The sequence below is a fragment of the Chrysochloris asiatica genome, unplaced genomic scaffold (genome assembly GCF_000296735.1).
Source record: "Chrysochloris asiatica unplaced genomic scaffold, ChrAsi1.0 scaffold00054, whole genome shotgun sequence".
Taxonomy (NCBI): Eukaryota; Metazoa; Chordata; class Mammalia; order Afrosoricida; family Chrysochloridae; genus Chrysochloris; species Chrysochloris asiatica.
In genome coordinates this window covers 17,563,072-17,581,902 of record NW_006408572.1, presented here as the reverse complement: position 1 = coordinate 17,581,902, position 18,831 = coordinate 17,563,072, and the positions used below count along the sequence as shown (strand labels likewise).

At 41.0% G+C, this 18,831-nt stretch overlaps 1 protein-coding gene across 1 annotated transcript in view; it reads right to left on the bottom strand.

Moving 5' to 3' along the window:
- LOC102832364 (protoheme IX farnesyltransferase, mitochondrial-like) overlaps positions 1 to 18,831 on the bottom strand; it is a 169,014-nt gene that overhangs the window by 117,743 nt on the left and 32,440 nt on the right. The window contains exon 4 of the mRNA XM_006863513.1: positions 2,149 to 2,273. Within this exon, the coding sequence (XP_006863575.1) occupies positions 2,149 to 2,273 (125 nt within the window). The remainder of the gene's footprint in view (positions 1 to 2,148; positions 2,274 to 18,831) is intronic.

Sequence of the window (18,831 nt, the reverse complement as noted above, 5' to 3'; positions counted from 1 at the left end):
CTTCACTCTCCACTCTAGTCCTCTGTGGCTATGTCACTGACTCTGGGCCCAAGAGTCCCCAGGTCTTGCCACACTGCTGGCCAACCAGGTCTTCACCGTGGTGAATTCTTGAACCGTATTTTTGGGGCCAACAAGCTCCATTTCAAGGCAACTCTGCATTATGTTTTATAATATTTTAGGATTTCTGAGCCATTTGACACTTATTATTGCTTTTTCTGATCCTCCATATTTCTATTAAATCTTGTCTTTGAATCTAGGTAATTTAGACAGAAGATAGCAGTTAGTATCTCAACGATCAGTTCAACTCTTCAGTTTAAAGGCGGAGCCTGAAAACCAAAATGTGGCCTTGGCTTAATTTCATGACCTAAAATCTACAACTTAATAAGAGCAATAATGAAAGCGTAAACAAGCAGCAGCAATACCCCCGAAAAACAGACTTAACCAACAAAATAAAATCTATTTGACTTGTACTGCTTTTTACTGGAGTGTCCATTCAAAATATGTTCATAGTGAAGCCATGCTAATCATTTAACCAAGAACTACAGGCAGGAGCAGTGAAAGGGCGGAGCAGCCTGGAAGAGAGGGCATCATGGTTTACAGGAACGGGTCATACTTTTGGTAAATTGGTAGCACTGTTTGAACCGGTGGTGCTGTGGGTTAATGCACCAGACTGCAAAGCTGTCTGAACAAGGTTGGCAGTTCAAGCTCACCAGTTGCTCCTTGGAAACCCTATACAGGGTTGCTATGGGTCAGAACCGACTTGATGGCACTTAACAACAACAACAACATAAGACTGTAGGAGTCCTGGTATGGCAATGTAGGATAAGCACTGGACAGCCAACCACAAGGTTCAAATTCACCAGTGGCTCCTTGGAAACCCTATAGAGGTTCACTATGAGTCATAACTAACTCAATGGCACTTAACAACAACAATAACATAAGACTATAGGATATGCACTGGACTGCTACATTGCAAGACTGTAGGTTCAAACCCACCAGCTGATCCTTGGAAAGTCTATACAGGGTCGCTATGAGTTGGAACCGACTCAGTGGCACTTAACAACATAAGACTCCTTTGACATTAAAAATAATAGCAACAAAACATTTCATTTGAAATAGACTGATCCTTCTCCCAATTGTGGCTAATATATTGTAGAATCACACTGATTTTAGTAATATCAAATTAAAATCCACGTATTTTACAGACTACTAACTATATATTCACTCATCTGTTTTCTTGCTGGTAACTTGAGTTCCTGTTTTAAAACCCTGCTGATTCCTCTTGGGTGTTCTGGTGATGAAAAGAACTCTCCTTAAATTTTAGCCAAGATTTTTTTACTGTGGTAGTGTCTTATGAAAAAGCCACAGTTTTAAGGCAGACCACAATGTCCAGGCAGGGCCAAAATATTTTAGGGAACTATTTTGATGTTTAAAATCATAGGAGAAAAAGGCATATTCAACTAATATGCTAATTAATTTTAAAAAGGTACCCTGATTTCATATACTAAGTTAACTCAGTAGTGAATTACTATTTTTTTTAAAGCTGTATCTGCTTATTTAAAATTGTTGTTGCTAAGTGCCGTCCAGTCAGTCCTGACTCATAGTGACCCTGTATAGGGTTTCCGAGGAGCAGCTGTTATTGTTTTTGTTAAGTGCCATTGAGTCGGTTCTGACCCATAGTGACTCTGTATAGGATTTCCAAGGAGTGGATGGTGAGCTTGAACCACCAACCTTGTGGTTCAACCGACTTTACAGTCCAGTGCAATTGGAGGGTTTGAAATGCTGACCAGTGGTTCGCAGTCCAGTGCTGATCCTACAGCGCCACACCAGGAGTCCTTATTTAAAATACCATGAAATAGTGATCTCAAAATAAAATAAATCAAATCAGATACTTTCAACCAAGGATTCCTGTTATGTGAAGCAAACACTCTATAATATAGTTTTGTTACCTAAACTTAATTGAAAACCACTGACCTCATTTATGTAACCCATAGACCTCTAAAGAGCAAGTTCCTGAGCTAATCCATCCAAATACATAGACATACATGTACACATTTCTGATTTGGGAAGTCTTTTAAAATGTGACAGTATGCCAATCTGGGGACAAGGTGGTAATACCATAAACTAGCTGAAGAATGACAAACTGACCTGATTGATGGAATTGGCAGCACAGGATGCAAGGCCCGTTCCAACGAAAGTGAGCAGGAAGCAGGGCAAGTCGAAAGGTCCTGGAGCCAACGCAAACCCAGCTGACGTGGTACTTACAACCAGAGCTGCAACACAGAAACAGAGCAGACATGTTATTACCAACACATGTTCTAGACGGTAAAAGGCAAAAAAACACAAAAAACAAAGAACAAGCTGCCTTCCACATAAACCCATTCATTACATTAATGATACGAACTACATATAGCCCAACTGTTGTAAATCTATTTTTCTAATGATAAAAATCTTATGTGTTCATTACAGAAAATGCTGTTTTCCTTTAACTTTATTATACTCAAGAGTAAAAGAAAAGGTAGATATTCTGGACTCAGTGATTCTCTTATTCAGCAAACATTTACTGAGCACCTAATTCACAGTGAGTCCGGGGCTAGATATTCGGCACTGTAAGGGATACAGATGTATGTAGTCTCAGTCCTGCTCTCGGCACCCTTATTTGACAAGGAAATGATTGACAGACATCAACAGTTACAATACAAGGTGGCAAAGAGTGAAAGGCACAGCACAAATAACACTTGGAGAGAAGGATAGATGTGATGTCATGGACGTCGGATAAAGATGTGAAAGACCACAGGAAGCAGGACAGAAAGACAGACTTCACTAGTGGCATCAATACGCAAATGCTCCATTGTTATTGTGAAGTGCCCAGGAGTCAGTTCCAGCTCACAGTGACTGTACAAGATTTCCGAGGCTTCAAATTTTTGCTGGATCAGAAAGCCTCATCTTTCTTCCAAGGAGTGACTGATGGGTTTGAACCTCTGACCTTGTGGTTCACAGACCAGTGCTTATCCTATGGAGCCACTGTTGTGGGTAAGTGCTGTCGAGTCGATTCCGACCCATAGCGACCCTGTATAGGGTCTCCAAGGAGCAGTTGGTGAGCTTGAACCGCCAACCTTGCAGTTCAAATGGCTTTGCAGCCTGGTGCATTAACCCACAGCGCCACACCGGGACTCCATGGAGCTACTGAACTCCTATGCAAATACTAGAGAGATGGTCATTTCACCTAAGAATCACCAGTTGCTTGACATATCCTTCAATCTAGACTTATCAGATGTGTAAAAAATATTATCTAGTACATGAACAAACTCTTTTCCTAACTTCTAGCACAGACACCGGCTTCTTGATATTTCTTTGGATGAGTTCAAAAGCAAGTTGCCAAGCGGCTGATGAAGCACATGTGCTGAGGTTGCCATTTTGAACTACAAGTCTCTAGAGGGCATATACTTTGGGCAAAAGGCCCTAACTTTAATTCAATGATTCCCAAATTTGATGTGCATCTGAATCTCCTGGGGGAAGGTTTGCCTCCAGAAAAGAGGAGTTAAGTTTCAGTAGACAGAAGAAAGAATATGGTTCCGATGAAAGACAAGGAGAAAATTAGGAGCTGAAGGCCACCCAGAGAAATGGACCCAGGAGAAGGAGAGGTGGGCTCAGCAGGGCGTTTCCAGGCCAGGCAGCATCCCAGCCCCCTCACTGCCTCTGCTTCAGGGGCAGAGCTGGCCCCGGCCCAGATATGATACAAGTCAGAACACCGCTTTACACATGGTACATAACAGCAGCCATCAAAACCTGTGATTTCAGAGGAAACATTCTGAAACTTTCAGCTCTCTAATTCTGTAACAATTTATGCCTCCAAGAAAGCAGCGCAGGGATTCCAGACTTTGAAAACAGTCATTGTAGGTTTCTTGAAAAGAACATTCCAACAGGGTAGAATGCAACAGGAAAAGCACATCTTTCATATAATCGTCCTTTTAGCCATACCTGCACCCATTCAGTGGCATCAAAGAGAACCCCATTTTAAGAGCAAACAAAGATCCTTTAACGATACTCAAATAGCACCCTTCTTTGAGGAGACATTTTTCTTTCTTTACAGATATCACACCATAAATCACCAGACCTTGCGGACGGGCTGGTAAGTGTTAGAGGATGAGAGTCATCTTGTTTTGCATAGCTCAACAGCTCTCCAGATGGGTTAGGTGATCCCTCATAGATTCCACAGTGTGTCAGTGACAAGTCAGGGCTGGAGCGAGATCTCCTTATCACCCAGGCTACTTCTCAGTTCTACCAGAAGAATTCTACCACCCAAGAAGCATGGCTGATGGTATCAATGGGAGACTTTGCAGGGAAAGGGACTACAGGTTTCTCCTTCGAAAATGAACTACGAAAATTGCTTCTCTCCATCGAGTAAATCAGTCAAAACAGTCACTGGTTAAATTGCAAGGCCTTGAACCTTAAGCCAAATGTAGAGCCCACATAAACAACAGCTGTATTTAGAAGAACTTACAAAATCCACGTGAATTTTCTCAACATATGAGGGACTTCAAAACGTCCATGAAAAAAATCTATTAATTTTGAATTCCATTTTCCCATGAACTTTTTGAAGCTCCCCTCTTATAAAAAATAAAACCAAGTGTCTCTAAAATAACTACTTTAGATACTTATAAATTAAATATCTAGATCAACATTCCATATTGTACTCCAATAAAAAAGAAAAGAAAAAATCAATTACCACCACGGTGGCTAAGGTAGCACCACAATTACTTAACTGTCAAAATGGATATGCTCTAAAAAGAAAATTCATTTTGAAGAGAATATGCAGTTACATGAAAGCAAAATTGCTAAGTATTGTGCCAACTAAAGTCTAAGTTAATTCAGAGGAAGAAGTATCTCGCTTTCCTTTTTATTCACCCCAAAGCTTAATCAGGTGATGAGCAATGCAGGAAGCATATCAGTGTCTGAATGATGGGTCTGGTCGACTGTAAGTTCAGAAGACACAGACAGTGACTCGCTAAAAAAAAAAAAGACAATATTTTAGTAAGACAGAACAATAACTAAATATGTAATCTGGAAACCCGACCTAGTTATAAAAATGTCTAGATTATAGATATATAAATGATTATTTATTATTAGTTACTATTAAAAAGGTGAAAAACTTGAATTTTTAACAACACATTTCTAAAAGAGATCAAAAGCTAACAAAGAACGTATTTATGCTCACTTCATCAAAGCAATTAATTTAAAGAAAGAAAGGCAGGGGGATTGATAAATTGTACAAGGAAAATGGACCAGAGCAATATTCTCATACAACACTGCCACGACTGTAATTAAACTTTTCATTGATTTCCTGGGATTCATTACATGGAATCATTTTGCAACACCAGAATCTCATTAAAAGTGAATGTAATATATTCTTTCATTAATAACACTTGAAATTATATTTTATTTGGTAATCTCATATTCTGTCCCTTTACAAATAAACAAAATCAATGCTGCCAACGAAGCATGACTTATCCAATATGGGCCCAGCGGCAGTGCACTGCAGGCCCAGTGATGAGTCTGGGGACTCAAGAAAGAGTCATTCCCACCCTCCCGCACAGAACTTGTACCTGCCCCAACTCCTGCGTGGTGTGGACAGCCAACCAGAAAAACCCTAAACTTCCCCAAGAAAACAGATTCAGTAGCAGCCTTTGCTAAGACAATCCTAGTTTTCTACTAGGTACAACCTACGCACAGATGCACTCATTCCCCTTCGGCCAGTCTCTTTCTCAGCATAAAGTCTGACTCATGATCAGGCCCACCTTCTTCCGTGTTGTATCATCAGCAGGACACATCAAATAAGATCTCTTGTCTGCCTGCCTTGTCTTGAAGTTGTTATGTGCCATGGAGTCGATTCCAAGTCATAGCGACCCTGCACAGGGTTTCCGAGGCTGTAAATCATTACAGGAGCAGAAAGCCTCATCTTTCTCCCATGGAACAGCTGGTAGTTTCGAACTGCTGACCTTGAAGTTAGCAGCCTGATTCTTAACCGCTATGCTACCAGAGTTCCTTTGCCTTCACTTAGTTCTCCATAATATCAACATCAACTTTATTTTTAAATGATCACAAACAGAACACAAAGAACTATTTACCTTGAACTCTGAAACTAAGCAGCTAACCTATCACCCACAAATAGGTTGGTGTGAATGGTGTGAATTTCCTACAAATAAGAACATTCTCTACGTAATTATAATGCGACCATCAAATCTGAAAATTAGCATGGACATAGTAACAGACCCCACTCAAGTTTAACCATATGTCCAATAACGTCCCTTATAGCAAAAGGATTTGGTGTGGAATCACATCTTACGCTTAGTTTTCGTGTCTCTTTAACTCCCCTTCCGTTTGGAACATTTTCTCAGCTGCCTGGACTTTGGCACTTTGGGGAAGTATAGGCCAGCTACTTAGAAGACTGTCATACAATATGCATCTTCCACAGGAATACCCAGAAGTAATGTATTGTCCTCTCATTGTATCATACCTGTAGCACATAACTCCAATGACCCACTCTGACTATACTGATTCTGACCAGACTGCCCTACGTGGAAGTTAGTCTTTTACCTTTTGTTACCAATCAATATTTTGTAAGTACTTTGAAACCATGTAATTATCACAATTCCCATCAAATCAAACTTATGAATTCATTTATAACTGTCCAATTTCCAGATTTCCTTTATCCCAGTGCATCATAATCCATCACTATTATTTATTTTGATGTCCAAATTGTTACTAGGGAGCACCTTGAAACTGTCTTCTGTATCTTTTCAACAAAATTCCATTATTCTTTGGGCCCCACACTGCTTGGTAGCACAAGCTCATTTGGATTTTATTTGTCCTACCCTTGAAATCACTGGAGTTTTGGTGCAATGATGTGGATTAATGCGCTGGACTGCAAAGTCAGTTTGAACTGCAAGGTTGGCAGTTCAAGTTCACCAGCTGCTCCTCGAAAACCCTATACAGGGTCGCTATGGGTCAGAATTGACTTAACAGCACTTAACCACCACCACCAACAGTCCCTGAAATCAGAGAACACAGTGGCGCAGTTCAAACCCAACAGCTGCTCCGAGAGAGAAAGCTGAGGTTTTCTGTTCGTACAAAAGATTTACAGTCTTGGGAACCCTGTAGAGAATCACTATGGGTTGGAACTGACTCAAAGGTGCTTAACAACAGTCCTGGTATCAGTCATTTCTCCAAGGAGCCTTGGTTCCTTTTACCTGAGAATGATACGGAGAAAATACGATGTGAGCATGTTCCTAGCTACCGAGCTGTTGCTGCTCCAGGCCTTCTTGACGGACACGTATTTGTATCTATCTTTACACTTCATTCTCTCTGTATATATATACATCAGAGTCCTGGTGTGGCACTGCGGTTATTGTGCTGGACTGCAAGGTTAGCTTGAACTGCAAGGTGGGTGGTTAAAGCTCATCTGAAACCCTATACAGGGTTGCTATAGTTGGAACCAACTCATCGGCACTTAACAACAGATACACATTATGTGGGAGAAAGACGAGGGTTTCCGCTCCCAGAAACCCTATAACAGGGTTGCTTTGAGTTGGACCCAACTCGACGGTGCCCCTCTGGCTCAGACTCTTCATGCTAGACTGCCATGTCCCTTATCCCTAACCCTCTGACCCTGCTGATGCCCCACTACAACTCACCCTGTGGGATGTCCTCTTCCCCAACTCAGGCACTGACTCTCCACCCCGCACCATACGCCCTCTTCCCAACCTGGCTGAGAACCCTTCCTCACCACACCTGGGCTCCAATATCTCTTGTTAGGGCTTGTCACTTCATCAGATTTTAGGAGAGTCATTATTCTGTGTTCTTCATCAAGACAGACTGAGATTCCATCCATTCTCTCTGAAAAGGTAGAGTTATCTGCCAGTTCCATTAATATTACTTGTTCAGATAAAATGCTATCAAACTTCACGTGTCTGTATATAACTGATACCGCTAAGTCACACTATTAAGGAATAAACTGGATATAAAGTTGAAACCAAATTCCAGAGGGCATTAAAATCTGGTCTTTGCAAGCTTAGGACTTTATTCTCTAGAAAGCAGACACATGAAGGAGACTACTAGAAGATGTACATGAATGGCAGAACTCTATGAGCCCCCCCCCCAAATTCCCAGGCCCTGGAGTGCATACACACACCTTTCCTGAGTTATTTAATCAAATGTAAATCTAGGTACTGCTGTAAGGAATTCTGCAGATGTAAATCAGTTGACCAGAAGAGCAGAGCAGGTCTAAAGAGGAGGAAATCACTAGCCAGGAAGCAAGCACCAGCCCTGGTGTGAACTGCCTGTGAGGGCCGCCTGGTAAAGAACTGCAGACAGCCTCTAGGAGCTAAGAGCTGTCCTCTGTGGATAGCTACAGCCACAAGGAAATGTATTCTGTTAACAACCAGTGGGCCTGGAAGAGGACACTGACCCCCAGATGAGAACCACAGGCCCCGTCAGCACCTTGATTCCAGCCAGTGAGACACTGAACAGAGAATCCAACCATGTTGTATTCAGACTTCTGAACTACAGAAACTAAGGTTAAATGGGACAGGAGGAACATTTACTCAGGGACCCACTTAGAGACATTACCGTGCACTAAGTGGAAAGTAGTCAGGGCCTGGGAAGACGGCAACAGGGTAAACAGAGAGACGGGAACACAGATTTTTCTGAGGGTGGTAATGCAGAATTTCATTACTGAACAAATACAGATAAGTCAAAAATCACTGGCATAAGAGTTCCAATTCATACATGCCTGGGTTTATTCCAAATAAAACATGCTTATTCATGGCTCCACAATTAGGGGATGGCTGCAAACAAGTCCTCTTAGTAATACACTTAACCTTAGTCCCCTTAGGGTGCCTTCAAAAACAAAAAGTTCAGTCAAAACAGTGTGTTTGAGGGGATCAGTTTGGCCAGTTAAACTGAAGGCAGAGAGGTCATCTCAGGTTATAGTGACTGATTTTCTAACTTTTTATTGTGAATAGAGTTAAGGTTTATATCATTAGTTAAGGTTTAGATCATCAGTTTTACATTCAACAAATCATACAGCTTGATTCGTCTCAACAATGACTGCAGTCCCCTCCTGCAACAACAGTTAACCCCGTTTCCTCCTTATGGTTCCGATTTCCATTCCACCCTCCTTCCCGTCCATTATCAACTTCTTCTTGTTGTTACAGTGTCATTGAGTTGGTTCCAACCCATAGCAACCCTGGATAGGGTTTCCAAGGAGTGGCTGGTGGGTTTGAACCACTAACCTTAGTTAGTTCAGCACATTATCCTGCAGCACCAAATGTTATGCTTTTGATTCTGATTGACTAGCCATTCCATGGTGAGCATACCTCACTAGTGTTGCTGTCCCCCATCCACCTGTCCACCTGTCCACTGCTGAAAATTGGGCCACAAGGGTTGAGTCCCTTTCCAGACTTGATGGGTCATCTAGGTTTCTTCGGTCTCCTTCTGACCAGTAAGCCCTGTCTTTTTCTAAAACTAATTCTGAGTATTGTTCCACTTTTCCTCACACTCTATTTGGGACCTTCTAATGCAATCCCAAAGGAGCTCTGGTAGCGCAGTGGTTATGAATCAGGCTGCTAACCTCAAGATCAGCAGTTCGAAACTACCAGCTGTTCCATGGAAGAAAGATGAGGCTTTCTGCTCCCGTAAAGATTTGCAGCCTCTGAAACTCTGTGCAGGGTCACTATGAGTCAGAACTGACTCCATAGTACTTAACAAGAACAACAATGCAATCCCAAGCCATGGTATTTTCAATAATCTCACATGCATACGAAAGCTGGACAGTGAATACGGAAGACCATAGAAGAATTGATGTTTTTTAGTTATGGTGTTGGAGGAGAATATTGAAAGTACCATGGGCTGCCAAAAGAACCAATAGATCCATTTTGGAAGAAGTGCAGCCAGAGTGCTCCTTGGAGGCCAGGATGGCCAAACTTTGTCTCTCCTACTTTGGACATATTGTCAGGAGGGACCAGTCGCTGGAGAAGGGTATCATGTTTGGTAAGATGGAGGGTCAGAGAAAAACAGGAAGACTGCCAGCGAGATGGATTACCAAGTGGCAGCATCAACGGACTCAAGTGTGGCAACAGTTGTGATGTTGGCCCAGGATTGGGCAGTGTTTCGTTCTGCTGTGTATAAGGTCGCTATGAGTTGATACCAACTCGATGGCACCTAACAACAACAACAAAATGCAATCCTTTTCAGAGCAGCTGGTAGTGGTAGGTGGGCACCCTCTAGTTCTTCTGATCTCAGTGTCGAGGAGACTGATGGTCACATGTCCCATTAGTCCGTTGACTAATTGCTTCCAAGCATTTTCCATTCTCATGACTCTTCTTTCTTTTGCACATGGAGAGACCAATAGCTGCACTTTAGATGGCTGCTCAGGAGCTTTTAAGATCCCAGCTGCTCCTCCCCAAAGTGGAATGTAGAACACAGTCATGGTGAACTCTCTTATGCTAATTAGCCATGGTGTCCCCAAAGGTGTAATCTTGATAGATTTTCTTGAAGGGCACAGGATGACCAGAGGTGCTTATTATGAAGAAGTTTTAGGAAAACTAAAACCTGCGTTGGTGAGAAAAAGGCCAGGGAAGTTGATCTGAGGAATTTTTTTCCATCATGACAATCCACCTGCTTATTCTTCAAAGGTAGCAAGGGCTACTCTACAAGAATTGAGTTGGGAATCCTGATCCCATCAACCTTATATCCCTGATCTGTGCCGTCATATTTCTTTTATTCCCCAAACTCAAAAAAGGAAAATAATTTGAGTCCCTTAAAGATGTCAACACTGTTTGTTTGACATGCAGTAAATTGAAGAGTGCACATTTCTTTGAGGAAGGGCTCGAGAGATGGAAACACCGCCTTCAGAAGTAGAGAGAACTAGATGGAGGAGACGTGGAGAAACAATAGTTTCACCTTTTGATATTTGTATTTAATAACAGGTTTCTATGATTTTTTTTTTTTTTTCCCCCTATGATTTTTATGAACTCCAGGTATGGTGCTGTAAGATAAGCATTGGATTGCTAACTGAAAGGCTGGCAGTTCAAATCCACCAGCTGCTCCTCAGAAACTCTATACAGGGTTGCCATGAGGCAGAACCAACTCGACAGCACTTAACAACAACATGAATTTTATAGCAACACTTGTGACCTACCCTTGTATAACAGTAAAGAGCAAAATTCAGTAACTCAGAAAATGATAAAAATGTAAAAGGTCAAAGGGAACTTATGCTAATCAGCTTAATCTCAATGCTGATGCAAGAGCCTGTATATCACATTTCAGATGGGTGTGGCCTCTGAAACTGGCGACAGGAAGCTACTTCCCTTTGGGTACTACATTCTTCGGCCAGACAGTTCTAGGTGTTAGGCAAGACTCTCACAAACCAAGTCAAATCAAAGCTGGGTCCCAGCATAGAAAAGGTACTACTGAACCACCAAATGCATTCCTTGACAGATAACAGGGGCTTCATAAGTGATGCTGGTGGTAGTTATTAAAACGTGGTTCCTAGGAGCTCTGGTAGCGTAGGGTTACGAATCGGGCTGCGAACCTTAAGGCCAGCAGTTCGAGACTACCAGCCGCTCTGCGGGAGAAAGATGAGGTGTTCTGCTCCCGTAAAGATTTACAGCCTCGGAAACCCTGTACAGGGTCGTTATGGGTCGGAACCGACTCGACGGCACTTAACAACAACAACATAGCATTCTAGGATGCTGATGTGGCACTTTAAGATTAGCACTGGACTACTAACCACAAGGTTGGTGGTTCAAACTCACCAGCCGCTCCTCAGAAACCCTATACAGGGTTGCAATGAGTCTAAACCGACTGGACAGCCCTTAATAAGACAGTATGATTCTAGATGAAATATTTCATTGGCTACTAAGTTTAAACTTCACATTTCAAAGCAGCACTTAAAGGAACACAACACTTTGCAAAGTATAACATGCCTCTGCACTGTACCTAAGCTCTCTCTGTCTCCTCTAGGTGAGTGACCATACAGTAGCTATTTTACAGCAGGTTTCTCACAGATGTAGTCTAGCAATGATGATGAAGCAATAAAATTAACTGAAAAGCACTTTACCATTGCAAAGTGCTTTCACATGTATTTAATCTCAAAACCACTGCATTTCAAAGTAGAGAGTATATACCTCAGGGGTATGAAAAAACTGATTAATTTTTATTCAGATTTTGTTTTTTAAATTGCTTCTTTTAAAAGACACAATGTTATGTGTCTTCTAATGAGTATAGTGCACTGCTGTTAAAGTGCATGAATTGCAAATAACTATGAATTCATATATTATTACTTATATAATACAATAATAATAATTAATAATATATGAATTCACTGTGGGATACAGCACTGGACCGCAAGGTAGGTTTGAACGGCAAGGTCAGAGGTTCAAACCCAACAGCCACTCCTCGGAAACCCTATAGAGGGTTGCTATGTGTTGGAACCAACTCAACAGCACTTCATCTACAGTAGTTACAATACAATATACTTATTTATAGCCAATAGTATAAATATTACGAAATACTTATTTAAAAAATAAATACATAAAACCCTTGTACTGACTTGATTGAGGCTCAAGGTGCCCATTTATTACGGAGTAGAACTGCTCCAAAGGGTTTGCAGTGGCTGTAACCCTACAGAAGTACACCACCAGGACTTTCTTCTGTGTTGCTATTTGGTGGATTCAAACCACCATCTTTTCAGTTAGTTATTGTTGTTGTTGTTAAGTGCTGTAAAGTCGATTCTGACCCACAACAACCCCAAGGAGCAGCTGGTGAGCTGGAACCACCGACCTTACAGTTCAAACAACTTTGCAGTCTGACGCATTAGTCCACAGAGCCACACAGGACTCTTAGCTGAGTGCAAACTGTTTACACCACCCAGAGAGCTAAAGACACATGTATAATTATTTTTATCTGGCTAAGTACATAATTAACTTGGGCGATAAAATAAATAGGAAGGCAAGCAATGCCAAAACCAATCCCATTACGATCGTATTTATTCCAATCCATAGAAACCCTGTTGTTGTTGTTGTTGTTAAGTGCTGTCGAGTCAGTTCTGACCCATAGCGACCCTGTACAGGGTTTCCGAGTATGTGGGGTTTATTCCAACCCATACAAACCCTTTATGAGGGGTTTCCGAGGCTGCATGTCTTCATGGGCACATATAGCCTCATGTTTCTCCTGTGGAGAGAATGGAGGTTTGACTTGTCAACCTTGTAGTCAATTAACCAACGCCTAACCCACACCGCCACCAGGACTCTGTGAGGCAAGCAAGGGTAGTTATCCACACCTGGGCGAATACAGAAAGAACAACACACTTGCAAATCAGTGGTAGTCCTGAACACCATCCAGGGACTGATCAAGAGAGTCATGGTTTAGGTATATTTAGCTTTCTGCTTTATAGGATTGTTCCTTTTTAAGTATTCCAAACATTCAATTAAATGAAGAAAAGTCAAACAGATGCACACACACTCACACATGTAATCACAAGACATGTAAAGCGAGTTTTAATAACACAGTATCCCTGGCATACAATCCATGATCCTGCTTCTGACTCTGCAGGTCTTAAGGGGAAATGTAATGCGCTCCGGTGGTGGGAGCCCAAGACTGGCGGCAGGAACACAGGAGCCCCACTGTACAGGCTTCGACTTTTGCAGTCAGAGATTTCATGGTCCAGGCTATGCAGGAAGGGGAGGGCCTCTCAGAGGGCGCTCTCACTGCCCAGGCTTTGTAGGAGTCTGTGAGCAACTTGAGTCAGCCTCTCAAGTCCTAACCTCATAGTACACGTTGCAGAGCAGCAATGAACCACTTGAAAGGTCTGGCCTTTTCGAGTCTGTGAGAGGAGTGGCTTAATCATGGATGATGTAAAAGGAAACAAGGGTCACTACTTCTAGTATCACTGGTTTCCGAGCATAAGTAACAGATACATTTCATTTCCTTTCTAAGATCATCAATTAAATATAAGGATCACATGGAAACATTGGTCATATAAATTCTGCTGTCTTACCCTCTGTCTCTTACCACCCCACTTTGTTTGAGCACTGGCCCCTAAAGAATTCAATGAAAACCAAAACTCTAATAAATCAATTTGGATAATCATCAATACTGATCAAAGATTTCATAAAATGATGAGAACTACCGGCTAAATGAGATTTTGAGATTCTGTATGGATTTCAAATTATCCTTGTGATCTAGTACATCTAATTATCCCTGATAGTAGGTGCCACGCAATATTATACCCCAAATCCCAGACCTGAGATGTACTTGCTTTAAAGTTTGTTAGTATACAAAGCTGACAGAGCAGGCAGTTAATATAAGTCTGTATGTGGCTTCCTTTACGTGTGTGTCCAAGCAGTGGCTTAAGTGTTTGTTAATAGATTTCAAAGTTCAAAATTACATAATTTAATTAAGAGGCAGGAGTTAAATCTTTTCTGATTTTCAAATGAGTTTATTTTTTACTGAATTGGTTTACTTATGATTTCCATCTCCATTTTCATTTCTATTAGCACCTTAAGCTTCAAATGGTTGAATTTCTAATTTAAGTGATATTTTTTTGAAGACTTCACAGCTTGAAAACATTCTGTGAAGCTCCTAAAACAGTCATCTTTCCAACACATATATCAAAGAAGGTGGTAATTCTTATGCTTACTTTTAAATTCAGATGAAAAGTGAATTGATGAGAGAGAGAGAGTATTTCCTTCTGAGCCACATTAAAGGATATCAATCAAGGGTAACTGATTATAAACCATAACCACTTCTGGCTAAAAGATAATACTTTGAGAGAGATTTTTAATAACACAGCTGCAAAACTAGAAATGTATCAAAGCTTCCTGTTTTACTATTCTTTTTTTTTTTTAATCATATACTCAATGACCAAAGCTGGTCTGAAAGTCCTCTAATACCAAATTCAAACTCGTAACCTCAAATTTACTGAGCAACACTATTACCGAAATGGAACATTTATATATATCACCAAGGTAATTCACATAGAACATTTGGTTTGTATTTACAGTTAGCATTCCAAAAAGTAAACGACAAAAGTCTGATTAAAGAAGTATAGCCATTAAAGCTGCCTGTGTGTAAGTGAATTAATTGTCCAACACTGAGTTAGACCTAGGACTATTCTGTCAGTTAGACCTTTTTCCTTGAACTATCTGAACGTCTCTACTTTTCATCCTATTCTTAGGTTGCTGTTTTACTTTTCTTACTTTTTCAATAACGAAACATTTCTTCTCACAACCAAAACTTTACAACTTGAAATTTTAAGTTATAAGACCTTTTCGCTCAAAACTTTTATGACCGGAAACATAGATGTTGTTGTTGTTGTTAACTCATGGTGACCCTGCACACGGTTTCCAAGGCTGCAAATCTTTACGGGAGCAGAAAGGCTCATCTTTCTCCTGTGGAACAGCTGGTAGTTTCGAACTGCTTGAAGTTAGCAGCCCGATTCATAACCACTATGCTATCAGAGCTCCTTGGAAACATAGATAGGTCTTTTTAAAAAATGAGTTTGGCAAGCAGGAATTGTTGGTTGAACGCTTTTCAGTAAAATAACGTTTTATCTTAGTTTCATAACAAAAATGTAAGTATTCTTGTTCAGCAAGTGGATTTTTTAAACAAACATTTAAAATAATAAAGAATTAGTATTAAGCCTTCAGGTCACAGTATTTGCTGTTATTGTTGTTGCGTAGGTTCCAATTCATAGCAACCTTGTACAGGTATTCCACAGCTTTTTAAATCTTCACAAGAGCAGAGAGCCTCATCTTTCTTCCACGGAGTGGCTGGTGGGCTCGAACCACAAACCTTGTGGTTCGCAGTCCAGTGCTTATTGTGTGGAGCCACCATGCTCCCTAAAAGTATTTAGTATTTGGCTACTTTACGAAACATATATAGTAAGCTATTTCAAGCTATTTAATCATTTGTTATTCACATCTGAACCCAAATCAAACATATATGCCAATGTTCATTAATCTTCTCCATAGAAATTGAAATTGAAGGAGTCCTGGTGTGGAGCTGTGGGTTAATGCGCTGGACTGCAAAGTTGGTTTGAACTGCAAGTCAGGTGGTTCAAGCTCACCAGCTGCTCCTCAGAAACCCTTTACAGGGTCGCTATGGGTCAGAACCGACTCAACGGTACTTAACAATAACATAGAAATTGAATACTTCTACAATAATATTGGCTGTGTCTTTATCCTAAGCATTTTAGAGATCTTTCTAACAAGGATACTCTCATAGAAATGCTTTAAATTTTCAACAACTGGAAAGATTTTTCTTTATGGTGTTGTTCCTTTACATGAAACCAACAAGCAATATCATATCATTTGTCTGCCAAGCCTAATAACTGATTCAGTAAATGTTCCCAGGTAACATTTATGCTCACTATTTATCTAGAACAAAAAGGAAAGAAAGAAGTCTCTTAGCTAGAACCAAGATCATTTAGAACACAAGATCCCTCTTAGCTTCAAGGGATAAAACTTCTACAAACTCGGTGGACTTTGAGAGAAATACAGCAGGGCCATCTTCAATCCTTTACAGTTATGGTAAGTACAGAACAAGGAGGTAGAAGAAAACCGTCAAATGCACTGTAACAGGTGAAAGAGTCATTAAAAAGCAGACCGGGTACAGTAGTCTAACGTTGTCTGATTCAGGCACAGATACAGGCGATCAAGTTAGTACTATCTAATACAATCATTGATTATTTATAAATAAGACTAAACTGTTCAAAATTCTGCAAACAGTAGCAACAGAGCTCCTGATACCATTTTTTTCACTGCACTACTATTTTTTGAACATTTTTTTTTTTTAACATGCGTTATATGTAACATACAACGTGAACACATTAACAACAGAGACGGATGCACTGGTGAAGATTCAGAAAGCCGTTACAAAGTGATCCTGACTCCGTAGGGGAAATCAAGATGCTGTGAAGAACCTAGAAGCTTCTCAAAACTGAAGACAAAAGTCAAGATTGAAGGACAAGACTGAAGGCTTGGTGTACAGGGCAGAGGCTAAGTGTTTGAGACAAACACTCTGACCCTACCAAAACCCAACCCAACCCACAGCCACCACGTCAATTTGACTCACAGCAACCCTCAGGCCAGGGCAGTACTGTCCAAAGGGTCAGAGAGCTCTAGATAAACATGCACTCCCCATGCCGCAGTTGTTGTTAGGTGGCATCCAGTCAGTTTCTCTACGTATTGATATGGGGACTGTGCCTTCTCTACTTGTTGTTGTTGTTAGGTACCATCAAGTCAGCTCTGATTCATCACGACCCTATGCACAACAGAACAAAACACTGCCCAATCCTGGACCAACCTCACTATTGTTGCCACGCTCGAGCACTGATGCTGCCACTTGGCCAATCCATCTCGTAGGGGCATCTTCCTTTTTCTATGACCCTCCACCTTACCAAACATGATATCCTTCTCCAGCAACTGGTCCCTCCTGACAATAAATCTGAAGTATGAGAGACGAAGTTTGGCCATCCTGACCTCCAAGGAACACTCTGACTGCACTTCTTCCAACACAGATCTGTTGGTTCTATGAGCAGCCCATGGTACTTTCAATATTCTCCTCCAACACCATAACTCAAATGCATCAGTTCTTCTACGGTCTTCCATATTCACTGTCCAGCTTTCACAAGCATATGAGGTTATTGAAAATACAATGGCTACAACCTCTCAAAATGTAAATACACACACAAATGGGTCCCTGCTCTTTAAGAAGCTCATAGATGTGATAATTTTTTTTCATTCATAAGTCTCCAAATTCACTATCTGCCACTTCTTATATAATAGAAAAAAAAAAAAAAGTTATTAGTAAAGTTAAAATTTTTGAAAGGTTTTTCAAAATACAGTTAAGTAAACCTTTTTTTTTCTCTCTTAGAAAAAGAAATAACCTTGTTAACATTCTTTTAAAATTCACCTTTATAAATAAATGTTCATTCCTTAATGCTAAAAAATGAAATGCTACCATCTTTAGCTTTGTACTGGAAACCAAGCCCTTGATAATACCCCAAATGAACATTCAGCACCTGGTAAAGCCAGCACTGCAGTGCTGAGACAATCCTTTGGTCCCCTCTGTGATTCACACAGCAAGAGGGACGGAGGCTTGAACCTACAGAAACACAGAATCTAGAGGACCCAAGTTTCAGGTGGTAGTGTTGTCTACTGATGAAGTGAAAGGTGGAGGGAAAGAAAAGCCAACGACGGGAGAGAATCTAGGTAAACTGGATTAGCAGAAAGTTGAGGAGGTCCCATTTATAGGAACCTGTATTTCTGTGGGATATGAGAAGCAAAGTAGTTTTCCTAGAGTGCAAGGGAAGCAGGGGGAAATGAGTGGACTCTACATAAGAAAAGTGTGTCTCAGAGTAGATTCTGGGGATCATCTGTATCAAGTTCATCTGTTAAAATACAGGTTACTCGTCCTCAGACTGGAGTCCTAGTGTGGCACTGTGAGACACTGCACTGGACCATGAGGTTGGTTTGAATTCACCAGTCACTCATCAGAAACCCTAGACATGAGTCAGAACCAACTTAAAGTGAAGGACCTTATGGAACTGAGGCCCAGAAATCTGCATTACAACAAACTCCCACAAGTATCTCATCAGCAAAATGGAGTCCTACAGAGCTCTGGTAGAGTAGTGGTTACGAGGCTGTGAACCACAAGGTCAGTGGTTCGAAACTACCAGCTGCTCCATGGGAGAAAGATGAGGCGTTCTGCTTCCGTAAAGATTTACAGGCTTCGAAACCCTGTTCAGGGTCGCTATGGGTCTGAACC